The sequence below is a fragment of the Passer domesticus genome, chromosome 1 (assembly GCF_036417665.1).
Source record: "Passer domesticus isolate bPasDom1 chromosome 1, bPasDom1.hap1, whole genome shotgun sequence".
Classification (NCBI taxonomy): Eukaryota; Metazoa; Chordata; class Aves; order Passeriformes; family Passeridae; genus Passer; species Passer domesticus.
The window spans coordinates 99,339,257-99,358,728 of record NC_087474.1 but is presented as its reverse complement, the minus strand read 5'-3'; the positions used below and the strand labels follow the sequence as shown (position 1 = coordinate 99,358,728).

At 38.0% G+C, this 19,472-nt stretch overlaps 1 protein-coding gene across 3 annotated transcripts in view; it reads right to left on the bottom strand.

Annotated features, from left to right (window-relative positions):
• GABBR2 (gamma-aminobutyric acid type B receptor subunit 2) overlaps nt 1-19,472 on the bottom strand; it is a 457,331-nt gene that overhangs the window by 391,836 nt on the left and 46,023 nt on the right. Inside the window, exon 1 of one of the 3 annotated variants that reach the window (XM_064430964.1) lies at nt 10,482-10,638. The exons of the other annotated variants lie outside the window; for them this stretch is intronic. Coding sequence (XP_064287034.1) covers nt 10,482-10,553 — 72 coding nt within the window. The 5' untranslated portion in view covers nt 10,554-10,638. Of the gene's footprint in view, nt 1-10,481; nt 10,639-19,472 lie in introns of those variants that run through there. 3 annotated transcript variants of the gene reach the window in all.

Genomic DNA, 19,472 nt, shown 5'->3' with positions numbered 1-19,472 from the left:
GTTCAGTTAAGAAAAAACTATAAAAAGTTCCTACACTTGAGAATTACAGATGTTTGTTCAGCCTGTTTCGTGAAATCCAACTCCTTCTTTAGTACTGTCATTATACCAAATATCCCACTGATAATGTACACAAAGCAGGAATACATTTAGAGGTGGTAGCTCAGCACTCTGAATTAAGAATACAAGTAAATTGCTGCTAGTTGTTTTCAGATCCCAACTTCAAAACACAATTAGTTTCTTTTAAGTTTCAAATTTATTACATTAAATTAGTGAGACAGCCTGAAATAAATTGACAGCCAATACTATCTAACTTCAAGGTAAATTAGTATAAGCTATAGAGAAAAGATCATCAAGATTGAAAAAAATAAAAAAAAATATGGTTTGCAATCTTTCTGCCAAGATTTGCTACTTCCATTGCTACCCTATTGTTTAAATAAATAAATAATAAATAAGCAAAAGAAAAGTTAAAGCTCTAGTAAGATTCAGCAATTTGAACCACTTAAAGAATCCCTCACTGACAGAAACAAGACACTGGATGTTTTGTGTTTGCCTATCTGCATCATAGGCAAGCAGCATTCAAAAAAAAATGAGTAGAAAGAAAAGAACAGCAATACATGAGCAGGTTTTGTTCAATCTGTGACTTCAGTCTCAAAAGGCTCCTGAAAGAATGTGTCTTTCTTAAGCAGGAAGGGATCTGAAAAATGAAAACAAGATTCACCACTAGATTTTAAGAGTCTTTCCTCCAGAAAGACTCCTAAAACAAAGACTGTTCTTAAGAAGAAATCAGCTGTCCTGCAATGTTACCTATCCAATGTTTTTCATTATTTACTCTTTCTCCAGTGTAGCTGTTGAAAGCAGGGACATCAATCATCCTTTTTGTGGACAAGATGCAATAATTATGACCATCCTCACTAATCCAGACTATAAACTTACTAAATGAAGGAAACGTATACAGGCCAAAGTAGATGGTCATGCCTAATAAGTTTAAAGATCTCCTTCCATTTATCTTATCAAAGATGAAATCAGGAGGCATTTTGTCACAATTTGTAAATGTCCATAGGCCAGAAAGGATTTATTTTTAGAGACCGATCTACCAGCCAGAGTTTAATGAAATCTAATGGCTGCATGTTGCATAATAATATCATATGGTGTTTTTACAGGTTCCTTTATGTACTGTATAGAGCTGTAGCAGACAACACACAAGCTTATGACTCCCTCAGTGCATCAGAAGCAATATGTAGATTTGAAATTCAAGCATTTATGATGAGATTTATTTTGTGATCTGAAATTCTACCTGTCATTTGAAGTATAATAATCTCCTGCTCTTCAATAAAACCTATCAGTGTAGAGAGGAGAAATTATTTGCTTTACAAAAATTCTTTGGTATATAGACTTCATCAAGGCAGCTAAATGCTTTCTCTGCAAATTTGTTTTGCTGTAAGTCAAATCTATATCTGGAAGGCCAGCTGTGGAAAAGCAGTGTATGGGAGGACTTGATGCTGCATTTTGGAAGTTTGGCAAGGTGCAGAGCACCAGAAGCTGAGCGGGATGGACAAGCACAGAAGCCAGGGACAGGAGGTGACAACTGGTCAGGAAGAAGAAGGGCAGTCTGAGGAACTATCTTTAAAAAATAAGAGGTTAACCAGGAAACTGTAAAAATGAAGGACACTGCAAGTGACACCTGGACACTGCAAGTGACACTTAAATCCAAGTAAGACGATGCGTACAAAAAGCAAGGTACACTGCACTGGAGGATCTTGCACCTGTTGTCAATAAATGACTGGATAAATAACTTTCTTTAACAGACCTCTACCTCATTTTGTAACTAAAAATGCTCTTGCACACAAAAAGATATCCCTCCAGACCACAACTAATTCTGAGAAAGCAAGGACAAGGATGAGATATAACTGAAGCATTCTACCACATACAACTTTAGGAACTAGTGAGAGATATATAAAAATCAATACTACTTTGAGGAAAACACTACTTTAGCCCTAATATGAGTAGTACTGGCACTGCTTTGTACTTCAGTGCATATACTAAGTAGCTCTGGGAGAAAAAAAAAAAATCACCAAAAGAAACCAAGTTATTTTTGAGTGCTCTTTTTCACCTGATATATACAGATCTTTGTTGTCATCTTATTCTGATTGTCAAACCGAGTGCTTTTAGCCAACCAACAGGTTCCCTCTGTTATCAGAATGTATTTATAGTGGTACCTCAAACCAAGCAAGCCCTGAAGCGATCTCCTCCCTTGTATTCCTCCCAAAGAGCTGGAGCTTTTCCGATTATCTGCTACCACTCCTGAGAAACTGTTCAAGCAGCTGTAACAGTGCACCTCTGCAAACCACCACTCCTGGAGCTGCCGATGTCTCCACAGCCACCCCATTCTCAGGATGATCTTTACATCTACCTAGTTTACAAGCAAGCTTTCAGAAGTCTTCTAAAGATAGACAGCTCTATGTGTCTTGAAATACAGTGTCATTACGCCCAGTGATAATGCTGGCTTGTGACTTAAAAGGACAGTCAAGCCTTTAATCCTTTAAAATTACAAGATGAAAGAGAGGATTGAAGCAATATTTTCAAAAATGTCAAAGTGATTCACATGTCTAGTTCTCTCCTAAAATTTTGAGAATGTAGGCTTTAAAGTTGCTTAACAACTTATTTTAAGGGACACAAATCTCTAAATAATGATAAGTATGCTCCATTTATGTAAAAATGAAGTGAGAGCATGCTCAGAACTGATTCTTGAAAACATTGAGATTAAAGGAATCAGAAGATAGAGGAACAGAATTTTTCAGATTTTTCCAGCATGTCAGTACAGAGCAGCCTGTACGTGTTTCTATAATTAGATCACTCACATCTGATAGAAATGCAAATTGTTTAGAAGCAAAAATGGTTTGCTTTTTATATTTGCTATATATATATATTTATTTATATTTAGAAAAAAAATCTAACGCTACAGTCAGAATCAAGTTAGCCCATTGCTGAGTACTTAAACACCAGGGAGACGCAATTTCTGGACAAAAAGAAAAGGAAAAATAGAGACACTAAAAGTAACTAAAAAAAAGAAAAGTTTCCTATTCTTTTGTAAAACTACTTTCTGTTGATTTACTGGTCCCTCCTAACAGCAATCAGGATTAAAGAACATATAGCCTTCCCTTGTGCCACCTGCAAGCTCCTGTGGCCTAGCTTTCCTTTAAACTATTAATGCAGGACTCATCCTTCACTTCAACACTCCTATTTCTGCCCGATGTGGAAGACAGTCTGGCTGGTCTCTTAGAGATTTTCCCTTCCAATACCCATGCAAGAGTTTTTTTACTACACTAAGTGCTGTGCTGGACTAGTTGCTAAACAAATCCTTGCTGCAATGAAAGTCTGAGTTTTTGACTTCCCTTTTGGTGGCTGTTTGGCTTTATGCAGCAGCAAGGAATGTATCTGTGTACTGAACCTTACAGTTTGTATCACTGTAAATTATTTTATTTTTAAAAATCCTGATATTTTAGCAAAAAAACTGCGTGTAGCTTATCACTGGCTCTTGATGAGACCAGATGTGATGCTAATAGGGAACTCAGGGTGCCAGCAGCAATTGTAGACCTTCTACAGAAGACAGTAACTACCCAAATCTCATTACTTGTCTATAGTCCACATAAAGACAAGGCTGAGGAGGAAGCAGCTATTTAACAATTACCCTATATACTGCATTTTTCTTTCTATGTCTCAAAGGCAATCTGTTCTTTCATACACCAAAAAAAAAAAGTATATGTACAGCTCTCTTCTTCCACACATCTCTAACCAGTCTAAGTAGCTGGTTGGATCCTATCAGTTTATCATCCAGGCTACATCTCTAGATGCCATAAAGCTTTTGTCTATTCTCTTCTCCAGCTTACCTTAATCAATAAAAACTTACTAGGCCTACAGTACTAGAAGCTACTAGAAGACAATGACATCACATTATGTGAAAGCCACGTGTGCTGAAGAGACATTTGCTTTTTATCTCTCACAGGAAATCAAAGATAATTAGGCAATCAACATTGCTATTTGAACAAATGGAAAACAAAATAAAGCCCATCAATATCATCCACTCCCCAGAACTCTTAAATTCAAGTTTCTGACAGAATGAGTTTTAACAAATTTTATATTCAGCTGATTTCTACCAACAGAAGTTTTAAAGTAGATAAATTCCAAACTGTCACTCAGAATAAAAGGAGCCCTATTTCATATATACATAAGTAAGCATGACACAAGTCTCTGGTAGTTTGTTTTGTCTTTTTTTTCCACCCATCTCTGCAATGCAATTTAAAGCTTTTGTTGGAGCTATTTTTAAATATTTTACTTATTACTTCTACTTATTTCCATTAAGTAAAATTTTTCTTTACTCTGCTTAATCCAGTTATTAAACATATGTTAAATTAAAAGTTTATTCAAGGAATTAGGATGGCAGAAAAAAAGACTTTAGATCAGAACTTCATGTTTCCTGTCTAAACTTCCATTTGTATCACATTTCTGTTTACAAATAACACTGACTGCCTGCCCATCATGATAGGTCTGACTAAGGTAGGATTTCTGCTTCTTAGGAAAAACGGGTTGGCAATGACTTTGGGTTTATTTTGCTCCAAAAGCTACTCTGCTTTTGCAGGTGGAAGAGGTAACGTTTTCTCTTTGTAAGGTAGCATGTCAGCTGCCAGACTTTACACACAAAAGAGTGCTGAGCTCTTTTGCCTGGACTATACAGGCTGATCATGCCTGTCCTGAATCACATGCAGTCAAGGAGCAAGATTTCACCCACAGTCCAGAGCTCAGCTTGTACAAAGGAGGAGAGGGAGGGAGGACAAACTCTGATTGTGAACACACCAGGCAGCAAGTCATGCCAAGGCTAAAGGAGTGGAGGGCAGCAGCTTATTTCTGGAACAGGGACATTAAAAAATGGAAAGCCACCACTGGAAACCAGAGTGGATTATGTATTCTTATGAATCTTTTGGAGAAACATACAGCTCTGTTCTACCCACAGTTTACTGCATAGGCTTAATTTAGCTTTGCATAAATTACCATCTGAAAGATGCCCCTAAATATTTTTTTTTTCCCTTGAGTTTGCAGCTTTCCACATCTAGTTCATTCTGGACAATGTTAGCTAGGTGAACATTTTTCCACCCTTTATTAGCTGGCATTGTTTTAGAATCAGTGCTAGTTTGTTCTTCAAGTACAACATTGCACCACAGCATGATTTAAGAGCTAAACTGGGCTCTTAAAAAGAGCTCCAGATCAGGATTTTAAATGTGATTTAAAAACCTTGTGTAGTACTTCGGAATCAACATGAGTAAAATCACTAATGAAAATTATAGACACAAAAAGCTTCAAGGTCTTTCGTATCTCCTATCTTTCTTTGCTTATGTTGGGAATCAATGGAATTAAAGACATCACTTAGAAAATGGCCACAAATAATTGCTCACAGTTCATCTTCTAGAGGAAAACAACCCAAAGCATCAAAAACAAATCCCAGTGTAATTCTTAACAGTGTCACCGACATATATGGAGTTGCATTCTATAGAAGAAAAGATCTATCAAGAAAAATGAAGTTCCACTATTTTGAAAGACAGGCTATCAAGCTGGTTTTTCAAGTATTCCATAAATTGCTAGTCGGAACTGCAAATACTTATTGCTAAGATCTCAGTGCTGACAGCTTAAACTCAGCATTTGGAGATGAATCCTTGAATGCCACATCCCAAATGTCACTGAGTAACTGACAATATGCAGCAACTCAGAGGCAGGGCTTCGCTAGTGAGTTTCAAAATTTAAAAAGCCACAAAATATTTAGTTTGTGAGTGTTTAACAGAGATGATTTCTGGTCTGAAATAATATAGCCACTGTGCACGAACTGTTTTAAGTAGCAGACGAACAGATACATCTTCTCACATGAAGGGCATGACTGGATTTCAGGAAGAACTGAGAAGTATATTCCCTGCCTATTACCATAAACACATCAAAAATACACATCCACTCTTACAGGTCTATGAATGTCATTTGTTTCACTGGAAAACCCTCTGACAGCAGAGCTTTTCCTAAGCCTTTACCTGAAGTACAGGCTCCAGTCAAATAAATTTTCAGTTCATTTTCTGATACTTCATCTTTAATAGGTTAAAAATAGCACATAAGCCTAACATAAACAATATCCAACTGACTGAAAACTAGCACATTTCCTAAATAAAACAAATTTTAAAAGAAAATTAAAAAGTAGTCCTCACCAACTTGCTTAGTTTGGCTAACCTTCTAGGGGCTCCTACTGAAATCATGGACCTCTTTTAATTCAGTAACATATACATTTTCAGATCTATAGACATAGGATAAATTATTATGCCATGAAAAAACAAACAAACAAAGGGGCAGGAGGCAGGTGCTGATCTCAGTTGATAATACATTTTATGCTTATAAAAAAAAAAAAACAAAAAAAAGCAAAACAAAAAAAAAAAAAAACCCAAAAAACACAAACCACCATAGCAATAACATAAAAGAAAGAGTATTGTCCATAAGACAACCAACTTTTGCACTGTGTGGCACCAGCCAGGTCTTTGCCAGCATGCCCAGTTGACTGCTAAAACTAAAGAAGTATCCGGGCTCACAGTTAACCATGGGGTAAATAATGGGACCAAGTAGAAGACCAGAAAGTATATCTTGAAAGGAAGGGTTAAATGTCAGGACAGTTTGCTCTGGAAAGTGAAAATTGGGAATCATTCAGTCATCAAGCATCTAAGTGGCAAATTAAAGCAGCTTAAGGTATCATTTTATCCCCCTCATCTTCTAGCCATAAAGTATGGGCTTACATCACAAACTTAAGGTAGAAAACGTTTCCTGTACCCAACACTGCAAGCTGGAATATATGACTAGGAAAGGATTTGAATCGCCATCACAGGAGGTTTTTATGAATAGGTTAGACATAGGCTTCTAAGTGACAGTTGCAATCAATGCATTTATATTTGGATGGATATATGGAAAACACAGCCTCTCAAGTCCTTTCAGTTCTCTCCAATTTACCTGTCAAGGATTTGCAGAGTTTACATCACAAGCATAACTTGAATGTCTCACATTTTTCCCACACTGAACCAGTTTAATGGCAAAGTGCAGCTTTCAAGAAAATATTACCCAGGCAAATTGGGATAAGAGACAATGAAAGCAGAACTAAGATTTGCCAACCAAAGAAGCAGGCAGCAGCATTGTGAAACCATCCAGTTATTAGCCAACAACAAACCAACTTATGCACCCAACAGTAAAAAAAAAAAGGTGAAGGACAATATTTCAGATCTGTAAAGATACACCAGGCTATTAAAAAGCTCCTTTCCTCATTGCATCCCAGCTGCCTGCTAACAGCACTACAGGCAGACACAGAGAAACACTGCTGCAATGCTACAGGACACCAGTAATTGCTCTGATTACAGACCAGGGCTGAAACGTGCAAAAACCATGAAGCTCAGCTTGCCAGTGACTGACCTTCAAACCTTGATGGATTTGGCAAGGACAAAAAGTCTCTTAGGCACAACCATGAACAGAAAGACGAGACAACAGGAATAATAACAGCCAGGAATTCAAGAAATTTTACAGGAAGAGTATGACAAGGATTCTTTAGATTTGAAAAACCAACATATAAAAAAATGCCATATGCTGACAATATTGTACACATTCCTGATCAAGGCTGTAGGTGTATTAAAATATTTTTGTTAATCACTATATTTCTTTTCTTTTCCACAACCATTACAGCTACCAACAAGCTGTGTACCTTGTGATCAGATCAGGGCAGATGAAGCTCTACTTTAAGTCGAACTGGGTCAACCCAAATGAATTGATGATGACTCATTTCAGAGCACACAGCTTAGCAAAGTAAAAAGCTGGCGGAATTTATTTTCCCATCTGAGATAGTATTATTATTATTACTAGGAGTTAGAAGGTCTCCTTCATTTGTACTCTACTGAAAGCATTTCTTGTGACTCTGCTGTCCCAGTTTCCAGGTATTGTCATCCTGCTGCATGGGGCGATGCTTGGAATAATTTCAAAGCTGAAATTCAGGGAAGCAAAAATCCTGTGTTTGAAAACTGAGTGGTAGGAGGACTCCAGAACAGTTTTCCAGGGTTTATGATGGGCTCTGCAGAAAATTGCTGAAGCATACTCAGTTTACTGCTAATTAAAAAAGCTGACAATCTTTCTGGAGACACACAGAACCAATGTTGAAAATAGTTTTCTTCACTGGTGTAAAGATATCCATGCATGCTTTCATACTCTTTTTGCTTTATGTATTGTGTAACAGACAACAATGAATTTGACTTCTTAAACTGCAAAATCCTGCCGATGTTCAATATTTGCACTGTTTTGTCAGTAACATGAAAAAATTTTCTGCTTTAGTAAATAATCTCTAGACATTGTAAAGTTACAGTGACTTTTACATTGATAAGGTGTGTGGAGCTAAAAAGGTCACTGCATCAATGTGCAGACTGACACCACAGTATGTATAATTATAGAATTTTTAGACTGGAAGGAACCTTAAAGATCATATAATTCTAACCTCTCTGCTGTGGGTAGGGACATCTTTTATCAGTTTAGAGCACCATCCAACCTGGACTTGGATACTTCCAGGGATGGGGCATCTGCAACTTCTCTGGTCTAAGTGTTCCAGTGCCTCACCACCCTCACAGTAAAGATTTATTTTCCTAATAGCTCATCTAAATCTACTGCTACATGCTCTTATAAAAGTCCGACTCCAGCTCTCTTATAAGCCCACAACTAGGTCACCCTGAAGCCATGTCTTTTCCAGGCTAAGCAAATCCAATTGTCCCAGCCTCTCCTTACAGGAGAGGTTCTCCATCCCTCTAATCAACTTGGTGGCCCTTCTCTGGACTCACTCCAACAGGTTGATGTCCATCCTGTGCTGGGACCCCAGAGCTGAATGCAGAGTTCCAGGTGGGGGCTCAGCAGAGCAGAGCAGAGGGGCAGCATTCCCTCCCTGGCCCTGCTGCCCACGCTGCTTTGGATGCAGCCCAGAACACCGTTGGCTTTCTGAGCTGCAAGCACACCCTGCCAGCTCATGTCCTGCTTTTCATGCACCAGCAGCCCCAAGTCCTCCTCAGCAAAGTAACAGAGCTGCATAAGCAGGTGGGGGAGAGCAGACAATTTCACATTGGAGTCTGACACTTGGGTACCAGCACAAGAACCAAACACAGCTGCTCTGCCCCAAGCAGAGCAATGCCCAAGGGAGCAAGACAAGAAGGTGCACTTCAGGTCTTCCCATTAACAGGCTGGCTTCCAACAGAAACCTGTTCTTATCAGCAATTCAGTCCTCATGGGTTAAGAAATGGAAAAGTGGAACCACAGGTACACATCTCATTCTTACTATAATGATGATGGTGATTTCCAACAGCCAGGGGAAATCTTAAATCAGTACAAGCAAATACATCAAAACTCACCTTCCAGTTTCTAAACTAATTGCAATGCACTGCTGCCATAACATCCTAAGCACAATCAATCATAAGCAGGCAGACTGCAATTAAATACATGGATACTAATCAGAATCAGCTGCAGCAAATCTTACATCAGCCTCAGTGATGCAGAAAAATAAAGTACAAAACTTTAGGGATTCCTTATCCTTTAAGGATTCTCTATCCTTTCCTAGGTCACTGTTTCCTCTCTAACTTTTCAAGAAATAGAGAAACCCAGCAGTTCCTGTTTCTCCTCCTGTCACTGGAGGTGACCTTATTTGACAATCACATCAATGATTCTTTGATGCATCTCTGTCCCTACGCTGTCCCAATAATAAAGCAAAAACATCAGTAACTACAGAAGCTAGGGAACACCATTATACCATGTTTTATATACTTACAGTACTGTTATTTATAAGCTACCACTGACTTTTAAAGCTCAGTCTTTGACTGAGCTGCTCACACAGGGCTACCACAGGCCCCTTGCATGAGAACTCATTGTTCAGAATATTCTGTGTGCACTTACAGGCTGTGCTAGGGCCCACGACAGTACAAGACCTCTCTCTGTACTGTGATGAAGGGCTTCTTTCCTTCAAGATTCACTCCTTCTCATTTACACCACAATAAGGCAGTAGTAATGGAAGTGAAGCAAGTTGCACAACACGGAGAGGCTGTGCCTGACCTTACAGCTCCCAGTATATATTTAAACCACTTCATGCAATTCTGAGACCAAGACACAGAGAAGATGATAACTACTCTTTGTTCTATCCTACTTGATTCAGCACACAGCCCTACCATATTCTACTTCCATGAGTTCTCTTTCTGTTAACTCTTTCTGAGTTCAGACTAAAGGCAATTAATTTCTTTTGTGATTCGTCCATAAGTTCATTATTACAGCATCTACATGCAAAAACCATTTTAATAATTTTTTCACAGCATACATATAGCAAGAAAAACTTATTTTAAAAAGGCCTAGAGAAAATAAAAAAAAAAAAAAAAAAACACCAAAAACCACCACACACTTACTAATTTCGGATACTCAGTCTGAAAGTGCTGAAAACTGCTTTTCAGAAGACTTGTTTCATGATGCTCTTCCATGTTCAAAGCCCAGCTACTATTAACTCCAGCTGCAGCTGCAAGTACTCAGTGCTTCTGCAAATCAAACAGTGAGGTCGCAAGTCAGCAACCCAGAAAATGAGAGCCACCTGTGAAAGGCTCTGTTCCTCTGCCGTGACTGGCACAGCAATTGCTGCAGTGCTTCTTCACAGCTGTTCAGCTGTGCCTAAGGCTAGGAAAGATAGCTGTTTGTTTTGTGAAGGATCTTTTTTTATTATTTTATTTTTAAAGAAAATAGTAAACTATTTGCAAACTCAGGTTGGATTCAGTTAACAAAGAGCTTGGCAAGAGGGAAAGCTCTACAGATGTCTTCCCTGACACTGAGGGAGCTCCTGTGATGATTCTTTCTCTCTACAATGAGAAAAAACCAGCATGATATTAGTTGGTTGTAATGCCTGTAGAATTTTTTCAATTCACCCATGATTTTTTTCTGGATGACATTCTTTATTTCATTATTGCCTTCAAGATACGCCCACACTTTGGTTTTGAATTTCATGCATCATTTTTGCCAAGCCTCAAGCCTTAGAGCAAGTAGCTATCCTCACAACCAGGCCACAGGAATAACTCAAATTGTTCCCTAAGGAAAACAGTTTAGTATTTATTCTTTCAGAGTTATGGTTGTAAAGGAACATGACTTGCACTTCCATTATATATAAGCTTCCTGCTACTCACTGTATTTATGTCTCAGCTATAAATCTCTCATCGCTGTCATTAAGTGCTGGCCAATACCTCTGGCCACACACAATAAGGAGACAGAGTAGTAAAATTGAGCTTACTTCTGGCAGTATGCTGAAAGCAAAGTTTTCAGCAGAATTCTTTTCCACTTGAGTAACTATTTGAAGCTTATAAAACTCCATGATGTTGTGTTATCTTTCTCCCTTCTATTTCCAATCTCTTTATTAATTCCCTTTTTATTCTTAGATAAACAAAAATTCTAAATACTGGTTGCATAAACCACTCAGACTAATGAACAGCAAAGCATTATTTAATGCTAGGAGGCTTCTGTCCTCTACATCAATTGCTTTCATAAAGGACATATTTATTATTTACTGCATTATTTTTGCTGAAATACTTTTACTGAAATACTGATTTTTTTTCATTTATAAATAAAATATTTTCAGTTTGTTTTTTTCAGCTCTTTTTATTATGTTTCTTACTTTTGTAATAGTCTTCTGACTACATTTGTCTTGTTAAATTGTTTTCAATTATTTTATTGCCTTGTCTTGTTAATCTTGTCTCAATCCATGTTGTTAGGTAGGTGCTGAATCAGTCACCTGTGCATTTGAATCTGTCACCTGTTCTTCGCTGCCAGACACCAGCCTTGCATGTGTCTTCTTGTGCCCTTCACGCCTTACCTCTGCTTTTATATTCTAGTTGCATCCAAGGTTAGCAAGAATATTTAAGTCCCAGGAATCTGGGTATCTGCACAGAAATATTTGGTTAGCTACCACTGGCTTGGTGCTCGCAGTCACATTTTCAGCTGCTGCTGGCTTCAAATCTTCATTTGCTATAAACAGGATAGTCCATACATGGTGTGACATGAGCTGTACTGGAAGGCTGCCTTTGCCTTCTGCTGATGTTTTTCTCTAGTCTAGTAATTCTTTCTACACGCTTTGTTATTCTGATATGCTCCCACTTACCTATCCCTCTCCATCTGGGGAGGAAAAAACAATAAAACCCAAAGCCCAGGTTTTTGGCAGCCCTGACAACTCTTTCTGCCTTATCATGGTAGAAGCTGTGCTGCGAGGAGGATGAGATGTGTTCAAGCTCATGACAAGAAAACTGAGGCCCATTAACTGTAATAACACTTGACACCTTCTGTTGTTCATTATGCTATCAGGTTACAATCAAAAATTTCCTCAGCCAAACATTATAGTGTCATCCCTGTTTGTATCTAACCCTCCTGAGGCCTCATACAATAGAACTGTCATTGGCACTATTGCAGCACAAGGAACAAAGCAAAATGTCCTTCAAAGCTACTTTATATCAGCCAAAAGGCACCCTGAAGGTCAAAAAGTTGTTTTCTTTGTAAATTGGTGTTTGAAAATGTTCTGAAGGGAAATATCTAATGCTGAGGCCCTTGCCTGTGTGACTGTTAGATTTTTAAAAAATTTAAATTAAGAATAATTAATATGCAGTGAAAAATCAGTGAGTCAGTAGCTATGAATTCACCTATGTTGCTGTGATAGTTATTACACTGCTTATTCCCTCTGATGATCATATAGTCTTTGCTAAGTTTCTGCTTCCCCCCAAGCTATCAGTTTGGCTTGATCTTTTCTTCCAAAGACACTGCTGTAGCAATATTTCACAGGGATGATCTTCAAATTATATTTTCAAGCAAATCAGTTTAAACCTTTGCCTAATGTGTCCAGTTTTTTTTAATAAAGGACACCTAAATTACAGCATGAGGTCATAAATGTTTCTATATACAGCAGACATACATAATGATTACAGTCATAGGCCTGGGTACGCCTCTAGTACTGACATTGGACTATTACCCTGCTCTCTCCAGATTCTGGCAGATATTTATCTCATAACTCTAATGTCCACATCTTTATGTGTGGAATTACGTTTTCTTCTTTGTTTCACAGCTCCACCCCAAGGAGCAAGAAGCTCATGCATGCTGAATTAATTTGCCATGTAACATACACTTGGTGTTTGCTTCTGCTAGTAAGGGAGTCACTGCTTAATCCAGACACTGCACAAGCAGAGTTACAGAGATGTCATACAAGGTCTGGCCTGCTGAACAATAGGATTACCAGCAAGCAAATTGTTTTCCTATTGCATTTGCACAGATTAGCCACATTGGATAGAGCAAATAGCATGGCAAAGCAAAAACAAGTTGTCCAAAATAGTTGAGTGGCTTGCATGACAGTAATTGCTCCAAAGATGAGTTATTTTTGTCAAGGTAAAAAGAAATGCTTATAAAACTAGTTTAATGACTGTAACTTGACCTCAAAATTTGCATCTGCACTAATGCAAATACAATTATTTATTGACTTATAAACCCTCATTTGCATGACATGTATATTCATATATTTTCAAAAAGATGCTGAAATTATGAGGAAAACAACAGGCAGCATAGCAGTGTTTTGCATTCCAAGAATGTAAACATCACATTATCCTAGAAGGTAAACATTTACAAATAAACCCTTGCTTTCCTTTGGGGAAAAAGAAAAAAAAAAAAAAAAACAAAACCAAAAAAAAAAATCTCAAACCAAAATCACAACATAAAAACTCCCACTTCTGCCTTGGTAAACTTGGTTCATCTGTCCCTCCCACCAGCAGCTTGTTTAGAACAGTGCCATGCTGCTCAGGTCAATAACCTTTATTAGGCAGTGCCCATGATAACTTGGCATGACAAGGGTAGCTTGCCTTTGGTTCATTTCCAGCTGGAAGGTGACAATTTTCCACGAGTTTCAAAACCAAGCAAGATCTTACTAAGCTTTCGATCTCATTAGCAGAAAAATTTTAGAAAGCCAAAGTTAGGTTGCCTGAATCTGTGTAGTAAAACATTTTTCCACACATGAAGAAGCACTGAAACCATGTCATTCTGAGGTGGGGTGGGGCTCAGGGTGCCTTATCTTCTCAATCCTCTTGCCCTGTGGGTTCTGGTGGAGGGAGAGCTGGGCAAACGGCTCTGTGTACTTTCCAGGCTATCCCATCTGTGCAAATGTAGTGCCAGTGCTTGAGCCCAAGGCAAACACCCTCGCTGGCTAACACACAGCCTGGGAGCACGTTACTGTAATGTGGGTCCTTTCCACAAGGTGTGAGCTACTTCTTAAATGAAAAGCTGCATTATTCTGTCACTGTTTTTTCCCCAGCATCTAGTTAGCTGCACTTCTCTACACTTTTCATGGCCTCTGAAAACAGTCAATCAAAACCCAGGAGGCTCGAATGGAGAATTCATGGAATAAATTGAAAAAAGCAATATTAAAAAAAAAACCCAACCAAACAACCCCCCCACAAAAAACCTCAAGTACGAAACTAAAACACAAAAATAAAATGTTTTTAAATATCAGTAGGTGGTATTGAATTGCTAGCATGCAAAGCTTGAATGTGAAAATACTCTTCACATTAATTTTATAATATAAATTTTTTGGCTGATATAGTCAAGATTCCAGCTGAGCTGCACTGTCTGTCTCCTGGGCAGGGGAAGGGGAAGATTAGCCTGAAAGCCACAGGGGGTGGTACATCTCAGGTAGAATCTATATCAAGCATTCAAAATTTGAGTAATTTTATATGGCAGAGAAAGCGATGATAGATGCAATTTTCTGACTGCATATTTAAATTATTTTATTTTCACAACTGGCATTGGAAGTGTTAGTACAACATATTGATTTTAGAGTTACATTCTGGAAAGAAATAACAGCTTGACACCGATGCCCTCAATCACTGGAAATCATCAAGATAATTGAGAGAGACAACTTCTGAGTCTGCTTCAAATTTATTATTCTCACAGCAACAAACGTAGGCTGATCCTGGCTTCACAGCCCAGTTTTGGACAACTGAGAGGCTTTCTGAGTTGCGGCAAGCTGTGCCCAGCCTCCCCTGCCTGCAGGGAATTTTTTCTGTCATTTATGTCACTAGCACATTGGTCCCTACTCTTTCCCACTGTCTCCCCAACGCTCCTGTTGCTCCATAGAATCCCTGTATCCTGCTGCCACCTCCCCTCCAGGCAGATCTCTGCTCACCTACCCCAGCAGGAGCAGCCTTGGTCCACCTAGGTCCCATCCAAACAAGTCCTTCTAATTAAAGGAAGAATATAAAAAAAATAAACAAAATACCCTAAAATAACCCTCCCAGCACTCTAAACAGAAGATGCCATCAGCCATACCTCTCAATCAATTTATGCCATCCCTGTCTTGCAAACTACTTTTTAGTCTGTGCAAATGCAAATGAGACAGTTATTTTTCTTTACTGAACCTTCCACCTCATCCACCCAACCCAAAAATTCAAGCTTAATTAACTCCTTCACCTCTTCTTCTCCAACTCTTAAATTGGAGAAGAACCACTTACACCTCTTAAATCTCCAGTTCTTTCCTTTTGCTTGTCCTTCCTTGCCCTGCAGTTCTTCTTTTTAAACAAACTCTTGATTATACTTGACAATTCAACTATTTCTTTCTGTGTGTAAGGTTTTTTGGTCACAATTCTTTCAGGACTTGAGACTGACAAATAAATAATAAAATTTCAGTAATATTTAAAAAAAAAAAAAAGCCTTCCAGAAAATTATGGGGTTTATGTGTATGGGAGGAAATTCTTCCCCTGTAAACCTGGATTTTTTCAGTTTATTTTTTCAAATCCAGAAGGGTAAAAAAGAGTAAGGTAGAGTTTCTGCTTCCACCCTCCTCTCATCAAGTATGTTATTATATTTTTATACTATTATGTCTAGCTCCTGTTTATCACTCCCTAAATAATTCAATACACAGTTAATGCATCAAGTCTTGTTCCCCCTGTCAGTAACAAAGGCTTTTTATCCCCAGTTGTCATTTTCCCTACTAAACTCCTTGTATGTCCACACATTATGTTGCTAAAAAAAAAAATCTATGCACAAAAATACCTCTTTCAAGCACATCCTTTGAATCTATCCCAACAGGACACTTACAAATCCTTATGCACCTGTCAATCTGTTTAGCTTGTTTCCTTACGCTAATTGCTTGTGCTTTTCTACCAGTTTGGCTGCCTGCCACTGCTATCATACATCTTGTACCAAGAGAACAGGATTTATGGAATCTCTTTGGTTACTGAAGGTACATCACATGAAAAGGTACTTTTTCAGGAGGCCTCTTGGTATGATAACAACAACAACAAAACAAACAAACAAACAAAAATTTTGGACCCCAAATTCTAAACTGTTCTAATTATAAGCATATTTGAGCCTGCCTCTTTATGTCAAGCTGTGTTTCATCAAGCTCCAATTCTGCTATGGTTGTGCACAACAAATACATTTCTAAAGGAAAACAATATCCTTTAAAGTTGTGTTGAAAGAAAAGGACAATCAAAACAGAAAATATATTTCCACATTTTTATTAAAATGTGAGTTGTTGCAAATGTCAAACTGGACAAACAACTTCAAAGAAACTAAGAGGTTAAAAGCAGTTATAGAAGAGATTATGCTCTAATACAAATTATATATAGAAGCTTGCATTTAACTTACAAAGTTTGGAATTGGGTGCACCTGTTTTCTTAATATTCTTAAAAATGATAACATGCACTGTATGGAATTAAGGTGAGATCCACATTTGCCATTTTTTGTGTAATTTCAATTAACTAAAAGTATGCTTTTCAAATAATAGTCCCATTTAATTAGACAACTAAAAATGAATGTCCAAAGTGAAGCAAGTCTCTCATACCATCTTCAACATCTTTGTGAACATTACCAACAATTATTTTGTGAGAGTTGGGAGGCATTCCACCCTCACATATCTCCCCTGTGCTGTTCTCCTGTCAAAAAGCAATGCAAAGGATGCGTATGTGTATATTTGTCTGGAGTCCACTTCCAGAAAGCAAAGACGAAACTAGCCCAGAATAATTTTCCATGTTGCTTTGCTTCTCCAGCTTAATCAAGAGTGAACTTTATCTTAAATTTGAGAAAAACAGGCCTTGCATCTTGGAGTAAATTGTTATGATTTTCATAAAGGAGATTCATGTAATGATTTCTCAGATCCATGTAGTACTGTTTATGCTGGCAAGACATCTTGGAAGCGCACCCTATTTTTTGTAGAACTTGTAAGAACAGCATTATTTTGGAAAAATTATCTTACCATATTTCTCAAACATTTCTCAAACACTATGCAATTAGCCTGTAATATAAGCAGATGTAATTAGACAGTAAGAGGGAAGATATTCTTCTCTTCTTTTTACCACTGTATCTAGAATACTCCACCTATCTCTGGTTCTCCAGCAAAAGTCTAGTTGCCATGTTGGTCACCAGCCTGGAGCACGCAAAGCAGCACAGAGAGGATGAGGGAGCTGGGCTTGCTGGGCTTGGCTGAGTTACACTCATAACACTACTTGAAAACAGGCTACAGAGATGGTGGTCCTGGTGGATAACACAACAGTGGGCGGTAAAACAGCTGCAAACTGCAGCCTGGGAAGTACATCAGGACACCAGGAATAACATTTTCACTAGAGCAGTACTGGGTCAGGTGGCCTGGTGAAGATTCAGTCGGGACCCTGGAGGTGTCTGAGGTTTGGCCAACTGAGCCACGACAGACCCTCTGTAGTATGGGCAGAAGCAGTGCTTGGAGCAGGAAGTTAGCTAGATGACTTTGTCGTCTGATGGCACAAAGGTAGGAAGGCACTCAAAAGAATATTTAGATCCATAAGAGGTGCTTATAGGGCTTGACTAACAGTTACACCTGAAATATGAATGGCCCTTACCTTTGACCAACTCTAAATACATAATTCAAAATGTGAGCACTATTTAACTTTAAGAACTCAGTTTAAAATTAAAATAGAATACATTTTGTTCTTGACTGAAACTGGAGTTAGACACTTCCTCACACTGATATTCATTCAGAAAGAATTAAAAAAATATTTATAGCTTTCAACAGCAGTACTTTCCCTGAAGACTGATTCAGAGATTTACATAAGTGGGTCTACTCACACAAACTCCGTTCTCATTCATGTCTTCTACCTTCAACTGTTTTAATGTTCATTCTTCTTTTAAAGGTAGGTGCATGCACATGAAGGAGACAGGAATTGTATTTCATTCCAGGTGCATTATGGCTTTGCCATCTATATGCTATTCAAATTTTAAAACAAACTGAAAAAACAAAACAACCCACTGGCATAAATCCAAATATACCTTTGCTGTTTATAATAAAGGCTAGAAAAAATTAAGAAGCATGTGCACTGCCCCTGGATAAGCAAGGAAAAGGTCTATCATTTTCACATTTATTATGAATGTGCTACCCCCTCAAACAAAACAAAATATAAGTACACAACAAAATCCTTCATGCCAGCAGTACTAAAGGTGGAAGAAAGTATATTTCAGAGCTATCTCGGGCTAATACCTGTCATCTCCCTCACTTGTCCTGAAATTCCTGCTTTTTTCCAGCTCACAGAGCCTCTGTAAGAATTACTTCATGATCCAGGCTATCCAGGGGTTTTCACATTGCAATGCATCTAAAAGAGTGTTAACAATACACACAAAAATACTTTTTTGAGGGGGAGAAGGAAATCTGCTCATCTAGGGAGATCCAGAAATGTCATCATTTCAAAGGATCTGAAGCTATAATTTCCATACTTGATAGACACTTTTTTTATAATTTCTGTACTTTTTTTTCTTTCCGGTGCCATTGCACTTGAGATCCAGAAAACAAATTTTGAGGGAGATGACTGTTTTCTAAGAAGCACAGTAAAATTTAGCAAAAAGTGATGCTAGGAGATGGAGCTGATGCTGTGTGTACCAGACGACACAACTGGTTGAGTAGTCACAAGCTGTAAGTAATGATGATGTAGTAGAGTCTTCCTGCCTTACTGAGCTTCATTACCATGGATACAGAAAATATATTGATTGAATTTTTGTGTTTTCATCTTGGGTTTCTTAATTATTATTTGACTGGTAATGTGCTTGCTCTGCTTCACTGTTGAAATAACAGAAAGTTCTAAAACCATGTGGTAGTGAAGCTGGCAGATATAATGATGGAGACCAATGCAGAGCAGTTTAGCTGGACCCTGCCAATGAACAAACAAGGAAAAAAAATAATCAGTGCTGTATTTGCAGATACTCACAGAAGTGCGTGTAATATCTCCTTTTCCATATGTTTCTATAATTTATTTTTCAAACACTGTAATTTTAATCAGCATTATTTCATGGGCAAGCTCGATGTTCCTTGTCAGGCAGCAACCTTTCAATACTTTTGGTGGCATGCACTAACTAAAATTTTTTAAAGT